The sequence below is a fragment of the Bison bison genome, unplaced genomic scaffold (assembly GCF_000754665.1).
Source record: "Bison bison bison isolate TAMUID 2011002044 unplaced genomic scaffold, Bison_UMD1.0 scf7180017864035, whole genome shotgun sequence".
Classification (NCBI taxonomy): Eukaryota; Metazoa; Chordata; class Mammalia; order Artiodactyla; family Bovidae; genus Bison; species Bison bison.
This window is the reverse complement of record NW_011494607.1, coordinates 8788486-8808669: the sequence shown is the minus strand read 5'-3', so window position 1 is coordinate 8808669 and position 20184 is coordinate 8788486. Positions and strand designations below refer to the sequence as shown.

The following is a 20184-nucleotide window of genomic DNA, read 5'->3' as shown; positions in this document are numbered from 1 at the left end:
GTGACAAGGGATATTTCACTAATAGTTAAAAGGGGAAAAAAATGAATTGCTAATTAGACAAGTTTTCAGGCTTTGCCTGCATGCAGGAGACTCGGGTTTGATCCCTGGGTCAAGAAGATGCCCTGGAGCAAATGGCAACCCACCCCAGTATTCTTGCGGGGGAAACGACATGGGCAGAGGAGCCTGGTGGCCTACAGCCCATGGGATTGAAAAAGGGTGGGTTATGGCATCAACATCATTCACACAATGCCTGGTAATAGCCATTAGGGTGCTTACATGTGCTAGGTTCTGTTCTCAGTGCACTACATACAATACTACAGTAACAACTCTGGCAGATGCTATCAGTTCAGTTTAGAGATGAGAAAAAACAGGCGGGTACACACACAGAAGTACACAACTAGGAGAAGGATACACACACAGTGAAGTACACAACTAGACAAAGGATTCACACACACACTGAAGTACACAACTAGGGGAAGGATTCCAAGCAAGCAAATCAAGTGGAGATGCTCAGGGAACGAACCGTTATGAACATTTAAGGCCGTATTTTAATTCGGAAGTAGGAGGGATTCCCTAACCTCTTACAGTTAATACACGCCAAGAGCCTACAGAGTGTACTGCTGCTGCTAAGTCGCTTCAGTCGAGGGAGAATAAAAACAAGTATAGGGAAAGAAAAGCTTAAGGTGTAGGGATATTCGTTTCCTCATTACTAGTGATACAAAGTTCTCAAAACTGCAATGGGACAACCACCTAAAACCTTGTAACTAATGACGATCGTTAAGACTACAGCACCAGGAAAAACGCAATAGAAAAGAGCAGGGCAAAAACGAGAAGAGCAGAACACAAACTCAGAAATTAACATTTACAATTTTAGTAATTTTAGCTATATACACTAAATCTCCAAAGGAATAGTTTTCTTCACCATCAAAACCCTTAACTTTCATTTAATAGAACAAACACGTGTCGAGAACTGTGCTAACTGCCTCACCATTATTTCATTTTCACAACAATCTAGTACGCAGGAACTGTTATCCCATTTCTCTGATAAGAAAACAGGCTAAGGAGAAACTGTCTCTGGCTTTAGTTCCGACCAATAGACTGCCTGGTTCTTCAGGGGGCGCACACGCTGCAGGCCGTCTCCGAGGAAACCGAGTTCGCCCCGCCCCGTCACCCCCCCAACTTCCGCTCCTGCGCGCCGGGGCTTTGGCGAGCCGCGCCGTCAGGACGACATGGCCACTTCCCGCTTGCCCCCAGCAACACTAACGCTCAAGCAGGTACCAGCTGTTCTCGCGGGCCTCTTAGGGCAGCTTTTCTGGGTCTGAGCTCGATTCTCTACCGCTTCCTCCACCCATCCTATAGAGTGAGTCTGAGGGACGACTGAGGATGAGGCCCCTATGCGCGCCGCACTCTGATTGGCTCGGGCTGGGGGGCGGGGCTTCGCGCCCTGGCGGACGGAAGGCGCTGCGGGGCGGGGCTGCTCTCCGGTCGCAGAGGCGAGAGGCTGGCTGAGGTCTGGATCTCTAGCCCGGGTGGGTACCTCAGTGCCTGGTGACACACTATAAAGACTCCTCTGTCGCTTGTACTCTTTAAGGGATCCTGTATTTGACAAATGAGTCCAAGTAAATTTCTTGCCGTTTTCTTAGGGGGAAAAATGGTTTTCTTTCCTCTTTTCAAAATTGAGGACCAAAGAGAAAAGAACCCACTGAACTGACAATTGTGCAGCTGTAATTGCTATTTCTTCTCTCCTGTACAGTTCATGAGAAGGCAGCAAGTTCTCCTCCTCTACAGGAGGATTTTGCAGGCAATTCGGCAAGTTCCAAATGATTCTGATCGCAAATACCTGAAGGACTGGGCAAGAGAAGAATTCAAAAGAAACAAAAGTACCACGGAAGAGGTGAGACCAAGATCGCTAGTGAGGGAAGACCCAGACCCTTTTGTACTGATTCGTGGGTTTTTTTTAAGTTTATACGATATCTTGGAATATCTACTGAAGTACCGCCAGGCTCCTCTGTCCATGGGATTCTACAGGCAAGAACACTGGTGTAGGTTGCCATGCCCTCCCTCCTCCAGGGGATCTTCCCAACCCAGGGGTCAAACCCGCATCTCTTAGGTCTCCTGCGTTGGCAGCCGGGTTCTTTACCATTAGTGCCACCTGGGATGCTTGATTAGTGAGCTTTTTTAATAAATTAGTAGCTGTCTTGGAATATGTCACTGAAATGATCTATCTTGATCATTGCTCTCAATGTCACTGATTTTTCACTTAACTGGTATTTTAATTTTACAGTGTTTGTTCTATCTACACTCTACAGTGGCATCACCCAACTTTTCTGTTAAACCAAATACCTGTATGCACACACACACAAAGATAAATATTACAGCATGGTAGTCTGGGAAGTATGTTTGGGATATATGAAAGCATGTCAGACAATTGTATACCCCTGATTGTTAATTCTGGGCTTTCCTAAAGTACAGCAGTTCCAGTTCTCAGTGTTAATTCTTAATTTTAACAGATGAAATGGTAGAGCTGTACCTTGTTCTACCAATTAAAACTGACCAGATTTCACTTTCTTCTACAGGATACAATCCGGATGATGATTACTCAAGGCAATATGCAGCTCAAAGAGTTAGAAAAAACACTTGCTTTGGCCAGATCTTAACTACAGCATTGTTCTGAAAGGTTTTCAAAGTCTCCATGTGTATAGTTGAGCTTAGGCTCAATTATGGGCAGCCCAAAGCCAAGTGAAACTGTTTATATGTAGAACCCTTGAGCAAAATATCAGAACATGGAGCATAGCATATCAGAGAGAGAGCCAGGAAAAGTGCATCAGAGCAATTGTCTTAGCACGGAAAAACACACCCGGTATTTTGAAAATGTTTTTGGATGTATCAGCAGTATTTTGTAAGAAGCAAAAATACAACAGATAGTACAACAGATAGCACATAAAAAGATGTTCAATGCCATTAATCAGTCATCTGGGAAATGCAAATCAAAACCACCAAGAGATGCTATTCACATCTACTAGGATGACTGTAATTAAAAAGGGAGGTAACTGCAAATGTTTGTGAGGACGGAGAAATTGGAACCTTATACATGGCTGGTGGGACTATAAAATTGTGCAGCCACTTTGGAAACAGACTGTCCAGTTGCCCAAAGGGTAAAACAGCATTATTCATAAGAGCCACAAAGTAGACAATCCAAATGCCTATCAACTGATTATGGACTAAGTAAAATGTGGTATACCCATACAATAAAATATTATTTAGCAAACAAAAAGGAATGAAGTATTGATTCATGCTACACCTGAATGAATCTTGAAAACATTATTAAGAGGCCAGTCACAAAAGATTACATATTGTCTAATTCCATTTATATGAATGCACAACTCAATATACTAAAATCTATTGAATTGTACATTTTACCTGTATGCAAATTATCTCTCAATAAAGCCATTCCACCACCACCCCCTCCTCCCAATTTTTTTTGTGTAAGTCAGTAAAGCTGTTTTTAAAAACTGTAAGGTGTAGGGCTAGAGGTGTACTGACCTCAGAGACAGTCTGGAGCTTCCTTGGAATGTCTTTCCGTGTTATCCCTCAGGGTTTGTTGAGGCATGTCATTCAGACGTATCATATCTGATACTCAGAGGACTCTCTGAAGAGATCACCACAGGGAATCTAGAACTTTGTTGGAAAGAGGAGAAAGAGAAACTTAATGAACCCTTCAAAAAGAAGAGGCAGTTTCTGGATGAAACAAATACAGTTACCTTAACAGCCATGTGGAAAGTAAATCATTCAGGAAGCTTCTCAGTGCATTAGATTCTGCCCTGGTAACAGGAAAAACCAGTCTAAAAAATACACTGGATATAAAGTTGACTTCAGGACCCTTGAAAGAAACCACATGTTTAATTCAGTGAACGTGAAAGCTCACGGAAGAGGCTGGGATTAGCAGTTCATCTACAGAACAGATCTAAAAAGTTAACCCAAGAATCTGAGCAGCACCTGAAAGATGTAGAACTTTTGCAGGATGATAAAGCTGTGTGAACCTGTGGTGGTGTATCAGTAACCTGCATCCCAAGGCCCACATTCGCCTCCCACAGCTTCAGAGGCCACAAGAAAAAACAATTCTGAATACTCTTCCACAGGGGAATGTGGACATTTTAAATGCTTGCCTGAGCCAGTTTTTATCTAGATGTACTTTAGGCCAGCCATCTGATGAACAAAAGGAAAAGCATTTGTGAACAGTTTCTGAACAAAGAACAAACTTAGAAATATTTACCCTAAAAAAAAAAAAGAAAGAAATATTTACCCTTTTCTCTGTGTGGCATGATTGACATACATACGCAAATACAGGCTGTCTCTAGTTAATCTAAAATCTTGAAGCTAAAAACCATCCTTTGTGAAGTGTGGCAGTCAGTGACTTTGATGTTCATCCTAGCGGTGGTGCATGTGGAAGATGTTAGAGCATTTGTGGTTTGTATTTGCAAGAATGAAAATACCACAGGCTCCCCAAGAAAACCTGACTTGGTTTTAAGTAGATAAAACACATGAAAAGTTGAATTTGCATCTTTGCAAAGCTAAGATCATTCTCAGGGATAAGCTTTTCCCTTCATTTCTAATGAACAGTTTGACTTTATGTGTTCACTTACAGCTTTATCTCCTCTAAATTATAAGTCTGTTGTTTAGCCTAAAGGAAGATTTATTTAGCAATTTCTTTTCACACATCAAACCTTGGTCATGAACTACGAAACTGGCCAAAAGAGAACTGCTGGTGAAACATTTAATTCATCAGCTTTATCACTATTTTGGATTAGGCAAATGAACTTTCTGGGTATTCCCTGTAAACTAGTTGTTCAGTCACTAAGTCACGTCTGACTCTTTGAGCTCCATGGACTGCATCACATCAGGCTCCTCTGCTCCTCTGTCCACTGTTTCCTGGAGTTTGCTCAAGTAACTGCCCGTTGAGTCAGCGATACTATACTATTGTTTGAATGTTTTGTTCCCAAAGTTTAAGGTTTGAACGTTCCATTATGTGTAGCAACTACAATAAGGGCTTCCCCCATAGCTCAGTCGGTAAAGAATCTGCCTACAATGCAGGAGACCTGGGTTTGTTTCCTGGGTTGGGAAGATCCTGTGGAGAAAGAAACGGCAATCCACTCCAGTATTCTTGCCTGGAAAATCCCATGAACAGAGGAGCCTGGTCTGCTACAGTCCATGGGTTTGCAAGAGTCGGACACGACTTAGTGACTAAACCACCCATCACCACTACAATAAATCAGTCTTTTTATATTAGAAGTTTTTTAAATACAAAAGCTTTCTAGCACATGAAAAGTGGCTAAGGCTATTATTTATATTTCTGACTGCTCCTATGTCATTTCCCCCATTTCAGTGTGCTATCAGTCTGAACTGCATAGCACAGGCCTTGCTGCAGATGTGTCTGCTGGGACAGATGACTTTCCAGTGTTCGAGGAAGGCAAGACATCCTATTTCCTGGAATTTGTATTACTGCAATCACGCCTCTCCTCCACTTAAGCTGAGCAGCGGAGAGCCAAACTTAAATAACTCAATTATCTTTTATAGAAAAGTAAGAAAAATTCAACTAAAACAACCAAAAGGAAGCAGCTTACATCTACATCGAAAAAAAAAATAAGGATTATGTAGAGTAAGGCCCGAACAGGATCAAAAGCTAGCTGTCATTCCGTGCCAAACTGGGAACCACCTCAGGCTGTTTCCTTCCTTGAATCAGACGTTTGAGAAATACCTTAAGGATTAAATGAAATTTACTACTTCTGTTTCCTGAGAAGAGTAAGTCACTTTTACCCAGTCCATTTTGTTTGTTAAAAAAAGCGTTTTGCTGAACAGTGTCTTGCTTCTGTGTGTCATGGATTTAAGTCAGTGTGTTCACATTTAGTTACATTTGGCTAAGTGGTACACGAATATTTTTCCTTAAAATGACGGCTGAAAAAATACTCTTCATAAATTTCTCATTGGTAAAACATATTTAAAAGGCCATTAGGCTTTTTTTTTTTAAACTGATTTGTCCTTTAAGTCTTAATTGATTGGCTTTTATATCATAGGAAATTTAGCTTTTAGAAACAGTTTGTTAGTAAAAAAAAAATACATTATCTTAGCCTGCACACAATGAGGTTTTGTCCCCTTCTCATTTGTTCAGTATTTTCCAAAAGGTCAACAGTTTAAAGAAAGCATTTTGTTTAAGCTTGCACTGAAAAATCTTTTCATGTTACAGCAGGCTTAAAATTTTTTTTACGTTTTCATGCAGTATACCTGATCTCTCCTTTAAAAGCAAGTGTATTTAGTCTAAATTACATTCTTTTAAAATCAAGGTGAAGTGTGGCTAGGTGAAAGCACTCCTTCAGGAACCATAAAATTTGGTCAACCACACAAATGAAAATGTAGGCTGAACAAAGTATTCTCACTTTCATTCTTTAAATACGGGATATTTGCCATAATGTTGAAAACCATATTTAATGCTTGGAAGAGAGAGAAGTTCAAGGTGATAAAAATATTAAATAGAATATAACATACCTCTCAAGCTTCAACTTTTGACTGAATCAACTCTTGACTGAAAAAAAGAAGGTATAAACATGAAAACACCCCTTCATTTTGGGCTCCCAAAGTCTAAAGTAAAATTAGAATATTCAATTTATCACAGATATTTACTACCCTTAATGCAATAATGCACTAACAATTAAAAAAAATACTGCAGTATTGTACATCTTTTCTGTATTTTACATCATTTTTTCCCACAGCTATTGAAAATTCCAGCCTCAGTTTGAGACACAACCTACATGACTGGTCATAAGTTGTTAATAGTTCTGCTTCTTAGGAAAAGCACTATTGTGGCATTTGTTCATTTCAGCCAATAGCACAAGGGAACAAAAACACGCGTGGGAGCCTCAGTTGAGTTTTTGACAATGCTAAGGTACAAAAACAGACCAGACACAGTCGTTGAAAACACTCCTGCATTTGTCTTGAGCCGCTGTGATCTCTGAGTTAGAAGCCGGCTGACCCTGTTCGGTTTCCTGGCCTCCACTGGCTTTCCCTTCTGTGGGAAATAAGATCCACACAATCTGCCCTACTAGGTGCACTTGGCCATGAAAGGCCAAGAAAGGCTAAGAAGGCCATGTTTCTCCCTGGTCTCTTCCCTGACTCTGATGGAATTTTCCGTTCACAGTAAGCTGCCTGCTTCTGATGGACAGGAGTTATATAATCAAAATACCACCAAAGCATTAAAATGGTTTCAGCGTTTCTCAACAGGGATACCCCACAAGGTAACAGATCTCTGAATGGGTGAGAATAACTTCTACTTGGAACACGACTTACTGATCGTCTCAGAATTTCAGTATCAGGCAGCTCTCAATAGACTGATGTTTCCTGAGGAAGGATTCTGAAAAGGTTTACTGATACCTCGTTGGGAACAGATTTAGAAAACTCAAGGTACCACGTGGCCCTACAGTGCTGTGATGCTGCACTGGGAACAAACAGGGAAACGGAGAGAGCAAAGCGCCCCTACAGCTCTCCATCTAACGAGTCTCGGGAGAAGTCGTCTGCCCACCAAGTAGTAGAGGAACAAGATGAGCTCACAGACCTGATGATAAACTTGAAAGAACACCAAATTAATTCCTTGTCCAGGTTTCAGAACGATGACATACATCTACATTTATTAGGAACGCCTAGATCCACTGACTGCATTTAAAAAAACAAACCCAAAACAATTGAGCTTGAGGGGCAGAGTACACAGGGACTAAATGCATACTTTGTTTCTCTGGGTGTTCCCATGTCAAGAAGTCACATTTTTCTCTTTGGCTCAATGAGCAAAACTTTATTCAAAATTACAGACAACAGTACTTGGTTCCTGTGTTTATAGAAATAGAATTGAAGTTTCTATGCACATATGGAATTTTGAGGAGATGAATACAATGCCACATTCCAAAGGACAAGAAGCTTGAAAGATAATTCAGAGTTTCAATATACCGTTACTTTTCAACTTTATACAGCCCACAGAGCAGAGTAAAAATCTAGGGCTCCATGATGCTGGAGAATCTAAGTCAATTTATTGAATTATTTACCTTGACATAGTCACTACAAAGCAGTGGGAAGCTTTTGAGGTTCCTCAATGACAGAACTCAATTCAAAATGAAATACTGTATTTATAAAATGTAGACCAATAAGCTCAAATTCAGGAAGGTGCTCTAAGATAATTTGGCTGGGAATTAGATTATAAAAATTTCAGGTAACTGTTATGGGAATTTTTTTCCATTAATCCACTTGAAAATCACTATGATTGATTGTAGTATTTCTATATTTTGGCTGAAAGATACAAACACCATGATCGAATGATCTGAACCTTTCTGAGTTCACTATTAACAAACATTTTCAGTGCTATTATGCCAATTAACATGTTATTTAAATACACTCTGACTTTTCAAAACATTTTAAGATATACTGGATCTTGTGACATCATGAAAATCCTTCTCCTCAAAATTTGTTTGATGAGTTTTCCCCTGGTTAAAATGTCAGCATCTTGAGAATTATGAACTTGCGGGAGCGAGGCTGTCTGGATCTTGACATTCCTCAGCATGTCTATTACAGCCCTTCAGAGAGACACTCTGTCCAGGCACAGCAGCTGTGTTGCTATGAAGGACTGCTTGATTCGAGTTCACAGGGATGAATATTTTTTCTTGCTTTTCATTTACATTATTTCATATCGGGAACATTAGGGTTTAGGCTTATACATCCTTCAGTTTCTTAGCATGGCTCTTTAATTTGAGCTTTTGAACTTCAGATGAACTTGGGCTGAGGTTTTGAGTCTATAATGAAACCTGAAACCAAGCACACTTCCCCTGGTTTCAGTCTAATTGTTGAAGTCTTCATAACTTCAGGGTGTAGGAAACGTGTGTCTGGCACATTTTAGAAATTAGTGTTTTGTTTTTTTTAAAGGCAAGTTCTGCTATGTGCACAATAACCAACACCTTGGACATCGCCCTTCTGCAGCTGCAGGACAGGAGATCCTCAAGGATCCTTTCTCAGGCCATTTGTTTTTTCATGTGTTCAGTCGCTCGGTCGTGTGCGACTCTTCACAGCTCCATGGACTGCAGTGCACCAGGCTCCCCTGTCTTTCACTGCGGGCCCTAGTTTTCCTTCTGTACCTTAGTCCTTAGTTTAGCAAGTTCCTCCTCTAAACTTTTAATGTGTTCCTCCAGCGTGGCCTTGTCTTGCTGGGCTTTCTGACTGGCTTGGCTTCGTGCTTCTTCAATCTTCCTTTCATACCACTTTTCCATCTGGGTGGAAACAGCCTCAAAGAAATACTGGGTGAGCTCCAGCGCTTGGGAGGTGTCTCGAACGTGAGGGGCGGTCTGCTCGCCGCCTGCTGCTGGAGGCGGCGGCTGCCCGCCGGCAGTGCTGACTGCTGGCTGCTGGCCTCGGTGCCTCGTCTGCCCACTTTTCCCAGACTTTTTGGTCTGGGTGCCTCTGTCAACACAAGGCCCAGCCTGTGGATCGCATCTGGCTGTCTCTTTCAAGGGGAGCGAGGCTGTCTGGACCTTGACGTTCCTCAGTCGGGAGCCCGTACAGTCCGAGGAAGACAGCTCCTGCTGCTGGAGTCTGTGGGTGGCGGTGGAGCTGAGGGCTTTTTCCTTGGGCCTGACCACCTGGGGGGAACTGTCCGAGGCTGCTACTGGGCCTGCAGTCACCACTGACTGATCCACACCTGGTTTTGGAAGGAAAACAAGAGTCAGAGTGAATCTGTGTTCATACAGTCACTTGGGCTGGCATTTGAGAGTCTTGGGAATCCTGTAAGCCACCATCCTCTCAATCACCACCCTCCTGTGCAGCTTCTCCCGTCCTTTCCTTCCGCTTCTCCCTGGATTATGATGTTGGCTTGTCAGGGCTTTCAGGGATACTATGTTAGACCCACTCATGGCATCTAAGCCAAAATGGTGCTGGCCTTTCCTATAGCCTGTCTCAATCTACACGAATTCCCAAGTGGCTGAGTGGTAAAGAATCTACCTGCCAATGCAAGAGACACCAGTTCATTCTTGGGTCAGGAAGATCCCCTGAAGAAGGAAAAGGCAACCCACTCCAGTATTCTCATCTGGGAAATCCCATGGACAGAGGAGCCTGGTGGGCTACAGTCCGTGGGGTCACAAAGAGTCAGACATGACTAGGTGACTAAAGAACAACAACAGTATACATGAGAGGGCTCTGGGTACCACTTCCTGATAGTTAAGGATGCTACATCTCACTGTATGTCCTAAAGCAGAGCTGGGCACTTACTGATGAGAGTAAGCACCCTTACTGATGAGAGTAAGTCTCTAATTTCTGGGCCTTTCCCACACCAGAGCCCCAGTTGCAAGTTCCTTGACCCAATGTGGAGAGGTGGTCCTAATCCCCCTACCCAGAGCTCTGTGACAAGTTCCATAACTAGTCCCAGCATGAAAAACTTGCCCAGGATTTTCCCCACCATTAAGGCACAAAGATACAGAAATGGTCCATGGTAATATGAAATACACAACACATCAAAATCCCCCATGAAGGTCTAATTACTAAGGCTGTGCGTGTCCTCAAATGATCATCATTGAGTATAACCACTGAGCTAACCTAGTGGTACTCTGCTAAAAGCATCTCTTATCCAGCACCTGGGGCAGCTTCGATACATGATCTGTGGTTTAACAAGGCTGTACAGGAGATGTAAAGAGATGTGGGTTCAATATGGGTTGGGAAGATCCCCTGGAGGAGGGCATGGCAACCCACTCCAGTATTCTTGCCTGGAGAATCCCCTGGACAGAGAAGCCTGGCAGGCTACAGTTCACAGGGTCGAAAAGAGTTGAATATGACCAAAGCAACTCAGCACCCATGCAGAGCAGGCCAAAGGTGGAAGGCTGATCAAGGACGAGAAAGGGAAAGAGGTGCGAGGGCGAGTGCCCTGCCAAACAGACAGGTCCCCTCCTCACCTTAATCTTTGGGTGTCTACTTTCACACTATTAGTATTGCACTGCTATCACTGATCGCAATTCTTTTATTCCTTCATTCAACAAAGTTTTGAACACTTAAATAAGAGTACTTTATTATTAAATAGCAACAGCATGGTCCTGGCCCCTACAGAGTTCATGCTACAATCTGGTGTTTCATGCAGCCCTATCACACGGGCTGTCTTCAGATGTAAGAAGAGAGCTCGACCTGGGGTTTCATCACCTTTGGATGGAGGGGCTCTCTCTGCATGCTGGTTACCTGTGGAGGACTCACAAGTGGACGGTGTGGATTTAGTCCTGGAGGCCCTAGAATCTCCAGAAAGCTTCAGCTCCAGATTCTGAATCTTTAACATGCACCAGGTTTTTAATTCATCCACCAAGGACATCTAAAAAAATCCCACAAGTTAGTCCACAAATCAGCAGGAGACTTTGATACACAGCTTATGAACTAAAGCCTCAAGAATGGGCTTTTCAATTATGATAGGCTATTATCTAGAGAAGTCCCAAAGTTGTGGGCTACCTGCCTCCCACAGGCCACACAGCCTTCTCTGTGGGCCCCCCAAAGCCTGGGATTCACCTAGCACTCAAGCCGATAGCTAACTATTATCTTCATTAAGTGACTTAGAGGCATCTTAAAAGCAAACACCCAGGTGGTGCAGTGGTAAAGAATATGCCTGCCAACGTAGGAGACCCAAGAGACTCAGGCTCCATCCCTGGGTTGGGAAGATATCCTGGAGGAGGAAAGGGCAACCCACTCCAGGATTCTTGCCTGGAAAATCCCATGGACAGAGGAGTTTGTCGGGCTAGTCCATGGGGTCGAAGAGTCAGACATGACCAAGCACACAGCACATACAAACACCTAAAGCACGTCTGGCTGCTTAGGGGCACAAACTCACACTCACAGGAACTCATTTCGTGTCTGCCGTCCTGGGTGGTCCACACATTCTGAGGGCAGGAACCAAGTTTTGTGCAACAACAGAGTCACAGCCCAGCAGAAGCACAGTACATAGCACTGACACTGGGCGGAGCCCACCTTTTCCCCAGCACCTTCTACAAACTGCTCAGCCTCCGCCTCCTACCAGCATATGCAGCCACAAACAGGAATCGAACTCCAGGCTCTTTCCTACCTTCAGGTTATAAAAATGACATGCTCTGTCATGCAAACACTTTTAGAGGATCTGGGGATTTTCAGTGATAGGTCTGAGTCCCTTGCCTCAGGGAGAAGTGTGGACAGGACAGACAGATGCTGGTTTTCACCTGCCGTTTCTCTCCCTCGTGCTTCTCCGAGTCCGAGTGCTGCTGCAGGCGGTTCAGGCACTCCGTCCTCTCTGCTGAGAGTCGCTCCACCATCAGCTTGTCCAGAACCCGCATCTAGATTCAATGGGCAAAGGGGATGTTGTGACTGAGATGATCTAAGGATGGGCCCTGATGTCTTCACTCCTGAGATGAGTAAGGGGCTTAGGGGTACCAAGCAGGGGCCAGACAGAAGGCAAGCACATCCCACTCCTCACCCTATTCTTTTCGTGTGGCCCTCATGGAACTCTAAGTTTTCAGAATTCCTGAGTATGTTTCTGTGTAAGCCAATGCTGCTTTCTTTTTCTCATTTAAAATCCTGAGTGGGTCCAGAGACTATAAATACATAGTAAATATACAATTTGAGCCAATATATTCCATGTCAGTAAAAGAAAATTTGTACGGGCCTTTGAAAATTATTTCCACGACTATAATTACAAGGAAAAACTATTTCAAGGAGTATAGAGCTATCCCAATTCCTCTTTGTTAAAAAAATTTTTTTTTAATAATTTTTTAAAGAATTTAAATTTAAAGAAATAAAAAAATATTTTTTTAATTTTTTAAAATTTTCTTTATTTTTAATTGAAGGATAATTGCTTTACAATATTGTGTTGGTTTCTACCAAACATCAGCATGGATCAGCCAAAGGTTTACCCATGTCCCCTCCCACCTCCCTTCCCATCCCACTCCTCTAGGTCCAACTCCCGTTTTAAAAATGTTTTTTTTAAACCCCCTTCCCCTTTTTAAATGTTAGTGGCTGCCCGAGAAGAAATGAAAACAGCTGAACAGTCAGAGCTTTCCTCCAGCATTCCCAGTGAACAGATCCTTCACTGAAAGTAGTCACAGCACCTGTGAAGCAGGGAGTGGACGGAGTTCAAAGGGATCACTTCAGGGAGTGATAGCTTATGGTGAACAATGTCAGATTCGTGATTTCTGAAGAAGAAGATTTAGCTTCAGGACCAGGGACCAGGCTTGATCACTCAAGAGCTTTCGTGTAGCAAGAGTTTTATTAAAGTATGAAAAGAGACAGAGAAAGCTTCTGACGTAGGCATCAGAAGGGGGACAGAGAGTGCCCCCCTTGCTCGTGTGAGCAAAGGAGTTATTTACAATAAATCAAAAGAATATCTTAGGTTTGTGAAAATTTTACCAGGCCCACTCCCACAATTTACATTTTAGGATAACAGGATTAGAACTTAACAATAGAAAAGATCCTACCAGACCCACTCCATAATATACATTCTAAAATATCAGGACTAGTCAGAAGGTTTTCCGGAAGGAGAAAACTGTCCACAAGCAGGATACATTGTTGTTATATAATCCCTGGTACAGAGTTTAAACTGAGGTGTGTAATCATCAGGTCCGGGCTTAAAGAAAAACAACGTTTTATGTGACTAAGACTAAGGAATGTAGAGGGAAAAAAAGATGTTTGTCTTTTCTTCCTCCTTGAGAATTCCAGACCCCTATCTCCTCCTCGAGAACCCCAGGCCCCTTTCTCCTTCTTGGGGACACCAGACTTCTTATCAACCTGCCTAGAAATTGACTCTCTCAGGAGGAGCAAGTGACTGTTACCTTGCAATCATGTGCCCTTCTCTGCTCCTCCAGTCCCTAAGCAGGACACTGCCTGTGGGGCTCTAACACCCAGCAGGACAAACTCCCACTGCACGACAAGGTCCACAGAAGAGAAACGAACCGCTGTGAGTGGGAGCCAGACACGGAGGGCTTGGCAGCGGGCGCCTCTCCTGTTGGGGACATACTGACGTTCCACGCTCAGATGTTTGTAAATAAAAGAGGAGCAGCAGCTCTGGAGATGCAGTGAGCTCCTTCTGCTTGGGCTCCTCATGCCTCAGCCTCCTGGGACCTGCTCTCCTCCTGTTTCCTAGGACCAGCCTGCTCTCCCACCTCCACCCCCTGCCTAGACTGGACAGTACCCAGGCTGACGCACAGCTGTGTTCCTGGGGCACAGTTGATGGTCCAGGCACGTGTTCCTGACTCATGCTGCACTAAAGTCAGTCCCCTGAGACCCAGAATTAGGACTAAGGTTCTACACCCCAGTCTGTCACCTTCTTTGAACCAAACAGAGGTCCGTGAGACATCTCAACATTCACCTAACACATTCCCCTCTGTGCTTGCTGCTGCTGCTAAGTCGCCTCAGTCGTATCCAACTCTGTGCGACCCCATAGACGGCAGCCCACCAGGCTCTGCTGTCCCTGGGATTCTCCAGGCAAGAACACTGGAGTGGGTTGCCATTGCCTTCTCCCCCTCTGTGCTTGGGCTAGCTAAAGTGAGGTTTTATTTACAAAACAGTTTAACTAATCTATTATGGCCCAGATATTTTTTAAATAGGCTTTTTATGAAATGCAAATAACCCACAAACCTTAAAAATACTCAATTTCACCAACAGACAGGGACATACAAATTAAAGTCAAATGTCCTTAGTTAATTTGGTGAAAGCTTAAAAAGAAAAATTCAATGATAGCAAAGGTTTGAAACAGAAACTCAGATCCTGCTTGTAGGATATAAATTGGTACAACCTTTCAATTAAGTAGCTTGCCAACACTTATCAAGAGCCTTAAACATATTCTTAACTTTGGATCCCATTATCCTAATTCTAAGCATATAACCTCAGAAGCAATCAAGTTTCTGTACATAAATGTTCACAGCATTTATTTAATAGAGTGAAAAATTATAAGCAACTTTAGTCTAACAAAAGGTATGGTTAAACAAATTATGTGGTATTGACATGCTGGAATATTATGAAGCCAAGGATATGGGAAACTGTTCAAGAAACAAAATTAAGCCAAACGGCTTCCCTCGTGGCTCAGTCTCCTGCCAATGCAAGAGACACAGGTTTGATCCCTGGTCCAGGAGGATTGCAAATGCTGTGGAGCAACTAGGCCTGCAAGCTGTAACTGTTGAGCCAATGCCCTAGAGCCCGTGCTCCACAACAAGAGACGGCATGACAGTGAGAAGCCCGAGCACTGAACCAGAGAGAAGCCCCTGCTCACTGCAACTAGAGAAAACCCTGAGCAGCCACGAAGGCCTAGCACAGTCAAAAATAAAATTATATTAAAAAATTAAAATTAAGTGAAAAAAGCAGGATGTAAAATTATATTTCCTCGCATAGAAATTGTACATCAGTATTAAAAAGCACACTGTAACTTTACAGGTCTACCATCATTAAAAAGCACATTCTAGCTCTTTTTACCAACTTAAAAAGTAAACTGCAAAAAAAAAGCACAGTATAGTTCCATTTTTTGTTTAAAAGTGAAAATTAGTAAGGTTGTATCTATAAAAGAAAGAAAAAAAACCTACAGGAAAATACACAGTAATGGGAGGATTTCTGGGCAGGGTCACTACAATAATAGTTCTGCATGTGAGGTGTTTTCCCCAATGAACATGTGTTACTTTGTAGGCTTTTAAAAGCTTTTTTATATTTAAAAACCTATATCCATCACATATCTATTAATTACAAAGGGAAAACACACCTTTACAGTGGGAAGAAACAGTGGTTACCAGCTTAGCCAAGCAATCAAACTTAGCGTCAGTAATAATGAGACATCCTGACGTGTCTCTTCTGATGCGATGTAATTTGAAGCTTACACAATTAACTATGAAATATTCTTGCCAAAAATATTTAACCTGAACCTAAATAAGCATCTAGATTAATGGTTCTCAAACTTGTTTTTACCAGTATCACCTGGAGATTCTGTTAAAATACAGGTCGCTAAGACTCTGCCCCTGGAGTTTTATTTACAGTTAAATTCAGGAGATTTGGGAGGAGGCCCAAGAATTTGCATATTTTCCCTGTCAAGTCCGCAGATGATGCTGATGCTGCTGGTTTGGGGACAACACTTCGAGGATTACTGCTCTAGACCTAACTTTCACTTCACAGGCATACACGGATAGAGGAACAAACTAAAAATACCATGAAGAAACTGTCAGACAAATCCAGACTATAAAACATTCTATTAAACAAATGGCTTGGACTCTGTTAAAAAGTTATTGTGGGGAAAAAACAAGAGCCACAAGAAGAAACCAGGGGCTGTTTTAGATGAAAAGAGACCACAGAGACCTAACATATAGTATACAAGCACAAAGTATTCACTGGATCCTAGGTTGGGATTAAAAACAAAAACCAGCTATAAAACACACATATTTTAGGAGAACTGAGAAAATCCGAATGTGGACCGCATATTACACAATTAGTGCTAGTGTTCTCAGATGTGAAGATGGTATTGTGTAAGGAAGGACGAGATCCTCATTCTTAGTCGATGTGCTCTGGAGTACTTAAAGGTAATGGGTCAGCAAACAGTTCAGCAAAAGAACCAAAAGTGTGTGCGAGAGACACAGTGCACACGTGGTAGCACAGTAACCACTGGCTGGACCCGGTGGAGGGTGCACAAACACTCAGGAAGCTATCATTTCAACTCTTCTGTGCGTACGACCACTTTCAAAATAAAGTTGGAAAAATAAAAAAAGATACACATGATTATATTACCTTAGTGTACAATGGGAAAGGGGAGTGAGTCAAAAGACACAGACATAAAAGGGCTGGAGGAAATAAACCCAAATATTAATAGTGCTTTTTCTTCATAGTAGGTTCACAGGCGATTTATTTTCCCTTCCTAGTTTTCCTGTGTTTTAAAAATGCTCCATAATTGTATATATTATTTTATAATCACATATAATCATATGTATACTATATGTTTTATAATTTAAACATGCTCTTAAAATTTTTAAGTCAGTGGCTTTCAAGAAATCACATAAAGTGATCACAATGGGCAGAAGACCTAAACAGACATTTCTGCAAAGAAGACATGCAGGTGGCCAGGAGGCACATGAAAAGATGGTCAACACAACCAAAAATTAGAGAAATGCAAATCAAAACTACATTGAGGTATCACTTCACACTAGTCAGAATGGCCATCATCAAAAATCTACAAACAATAAACACTGGAGAGGGTGTGGAGAAAAGGGAGCCCTCCTACACTGCTGATGGGAATGTGAACTGAAGTATCCACTATGGAGAATAGCATAGAGGTTCCTTACAAACCTAAAACTAGACCTATCATCAGTTCAGTTCAGTTCAGTTCAGTCGCTCAGGCATGTCCGACTCTTTGCAACCCTATGGACTGCAGCACGCCAGGCTTCCATGTCCATTGACAACTCCTGGAGCTTACTCAAACTCATGTCCATTGAGTTGGTGATGCCATCCAACCATCTCATTCTCTGTCATCCCCTTTTCCTCCCGCCTTCAATCTTTCCCAGCATCAGGGTCTTTTCTAATGAATCAGTTCTTTGCATCAGGTGGCCAAAGTATTAGAGTTTCAGTTTCAGCATCAGCCCTTTCAATGAATATTCAGGACTGATTTCCTTTAGGATGGACTGGTTGGATCTCCTTGCTGTCCAAGGGACTCTCAAGAGTCTACTCCAACACAGCAGTTCAAAAGCATCAATTCTTTGGTGCCCAGCTTTCTTTATAGTCCAACTCTCACATTCATATATGACTACTAGTAAAACCATAGCTTTGACTAGACGGACCTTTGTTGGCAAAGTGCTTCTATTTTAAGAAGCTGTCTAAGTTAGTCATAAACTTTTCTTCCAGGGAGCAAGCGTCTTTTAATTTCATGGCTGAAGTCACCATCTGCAGTGATTTGGAGCCCCCAAAAATAAAGTCTGTCACTGTTTCCACTGCTTTCCTATCTATTTCCCATGAAGTGATGGAACCAGATGCCATGATCTTAGTTTTCTGTATGTTGAGTTTTAAGCCAACTTTTTCACTCTCCTCTTTCACTTTCATCAAGAGGCTTTTTAGTTCTTCTTCGCTTTCTGCTATAAGGGTGGTGTCATCTGCATATCTGAAGTTATTGATATTTCTCCCGGCAATCTTGAAAAATTGCCAGAAGATCTTCCATATGACCCAGCAACCCCACTCCTGTGCATATACCTGGAGAAAACCATAATTCCAAAAGACATGCACACTCCAATGTTCACTGCAGCACTATTTACAACAGCCAGGACATTAAAGCAACCTGAATGTCCATCAACAGAGGAATGGATAAAGAAGATGTGGTACATATATACAATGAAATATTACTCAACCATAAAAAAGAATGAAATTGTACCATTTGCAGAGACGTGGATGGACCTAGAGACTGTCATGCAAAATGAGTCAGAAAAAAGAAAAATATTCTCTATTTTAATGCATATATATGGAACCTAGAAAAACAGTACAGATGAACCTATTTGCAGGGCAGGAATAGAGACACAGAGAACAAACATATGGATACCAAGGGAGGAAGAGAAGGTAGGATGAATTGAGATGGGCATTTACATATATATACACTACTATATATGGAGAAGGAAATGGCAACCCACTCCAGAATTCTTGCTAGAGAGTCCCGTGGACAGAGGAGCCTGGTGGGCTACAATCCATGGGGTCACAAGAACTGGACACAACTGAGCAACTAAGCCTCCTACCTACACTACTATGTATAAAACAGGTGAGTGCAGCGCAGGGAACTCTACTCAGTGCTCTGTAGTGACCTAAACGGGAGGGAAATCCAAAAAGAGGGGATATATGTGTATGTATGGCTGAGTCACTTTGCTCTACAGCAGAAACCAACACAATATTGTAAAGCAACTATACTCCAATAAAATTTTTTTTTTTAAAGAAGGAAATCACAATGGCTTTAAAGAAATCACAGGCCTCTTCTCTGACAGCCTGCCTGACATGCTCAGGGTAGAGTTTGCAGGACAGAAAGGCGTGCTGAGGTCTCTGATTTCATTTTCTGCCAGAACACTGCATCATGAGGAGAATGGTGACCACTTACTTGGTGCTGGGTCTTATTCTCCATGTGCCCCAGCTTCACGTTAATCTTATCCTGAACCGACACCAGCTCTGCTTTGATCTCCTCCACAGTTGCTTCCAGCTGATTCTCCAGCTTGTTGATCAGGGGTTCACACCGACAGCCATTTATTGGCGCCTAAGAGGAAAGCCAGAAAGGAATCAGTTCAACTCGTTTATTCCTTGGTACCCATCCTGTGTTGGTCAGTACATCTGGGAGACACATGTGATGGAGGAGACTCACCCCTGTGGTAGCTCTGGACTATCTAACAAGCCAAGCTGATAGGGCTGGTAAATGCTAAGAAGATTCAGAGAGGGTAACATACAGTTTCAGTCCTCAGTTGGCTTTGTGTGTGTGTGTGTGCACTCCACGCAGCCTGAAAGATCTTAGTTCCCAGATAAGGGATCAAATCCAGGCCCCTGGCAGTGAAAGTAACAAGTCCTACCCACTGGACTGCCAAGGAATTCCTTCAAGCTGCTTTTATCCTTTCTCTGGTCTCAAGATTATCTGGTCACCTAAGGATGGTGCTGGAGAAAACTCTTGAGAGTCCCTTGGACTGCAAGGAGATCAAACCAGTCAATCCTAAAGGAAATGAACCCTGAATACTCATTGGAAGGACCAAAGCTGAAGCTCCAATACTTTGACCACCTGATGTGAAGAGTCGATTCATTGGAAAAGATCCTGATGCTGGGAAAGATTGAAGGCAAAGGAGAAGATGTAACACAGGATGAGATGGTTGGATGGCATCACCGATTCAATGGACATGAACTTGGGCAAGCTCCCAGAGACAATCAGGGACAGAGAGGCCTGGTGTGCTGCAGTCCATGAGGTCACAGAGTCAGACATGACTTAGCGACTGAACAAGGTGAGTGTAGAAAGCCTTGTAACATCCCTTGGCTCACCAGGCCTAAGCAGCAGGAGGGTACTGTACTATTTAGGTGGAGAGGGCCAGCTGGCTTATCATCAAAGCTCCTACCTTCTGCAGTCACTGCCTACAGTGGATATTAGCCTCCAGCAACAGGGTTACACAGACTCCTTGCTTGCAGCCCTTGGTCCTG

The 20184-nt window shown here is 42.7% G+C and overlaps 2 protein-coding genes across 2 annotated transcripts in view; one reads left to right on the top strand and one right to left on the bottom strand.

Moving 5' to 3' along the window:
* Positions 1 to 1181: 1181 nt before the first annotated feature.
* On the top strand, positions 1182 to 3461 carry LYRM2 (LYR motif containing 2). Its single transcript, XM_010834708.1, has 3 exons — positions 1182 to 1274; positions 1754 to 1894; positions 2577 to 3461. Exons 1-3 carry the CDS (start codon positions 1230 to 1232, stop codon positions 2655 to 2657), a joined length of 267 nt encoding a protein of 88 aa, XP_010833010.1. The 5' UTR covers positions 1182 to 1229; the 3' UTR covers positions 2658 to 3461.
* A 4347-nt stretch (positions 3462 to 7808) lies between these two features.
* Positions 7809 to 20184, bottom strand: part of ANKRD6 (ankyrin repeat domain 6) — a 183967-nt gene continuing 171591 nt past the window's right edge. The window contains exons 13-16 of the mRNA XM_010834707.1: positions 19112 to 19264; positions 12243 to 12356; positions 11245 to 11371; positions 7809 to 9724 (exon numbers count right to left, since the gene is read on the bottom strand). Of these exons, the coding sequence (XP_010833009.1) occupies positions 9147 to 9724; positions 11245 to 11371; positions 12243 to 12356; positions 19112 to 19264 (972 nt within the window). The 3' untranslated portion in view covers positions 7809 to 9146. The remainder of the gene's footprint in view (positions 9725 to 11244; positions 11372 to 12242; positions 12357 to 19111; positions 19265 to 20184) is intronic.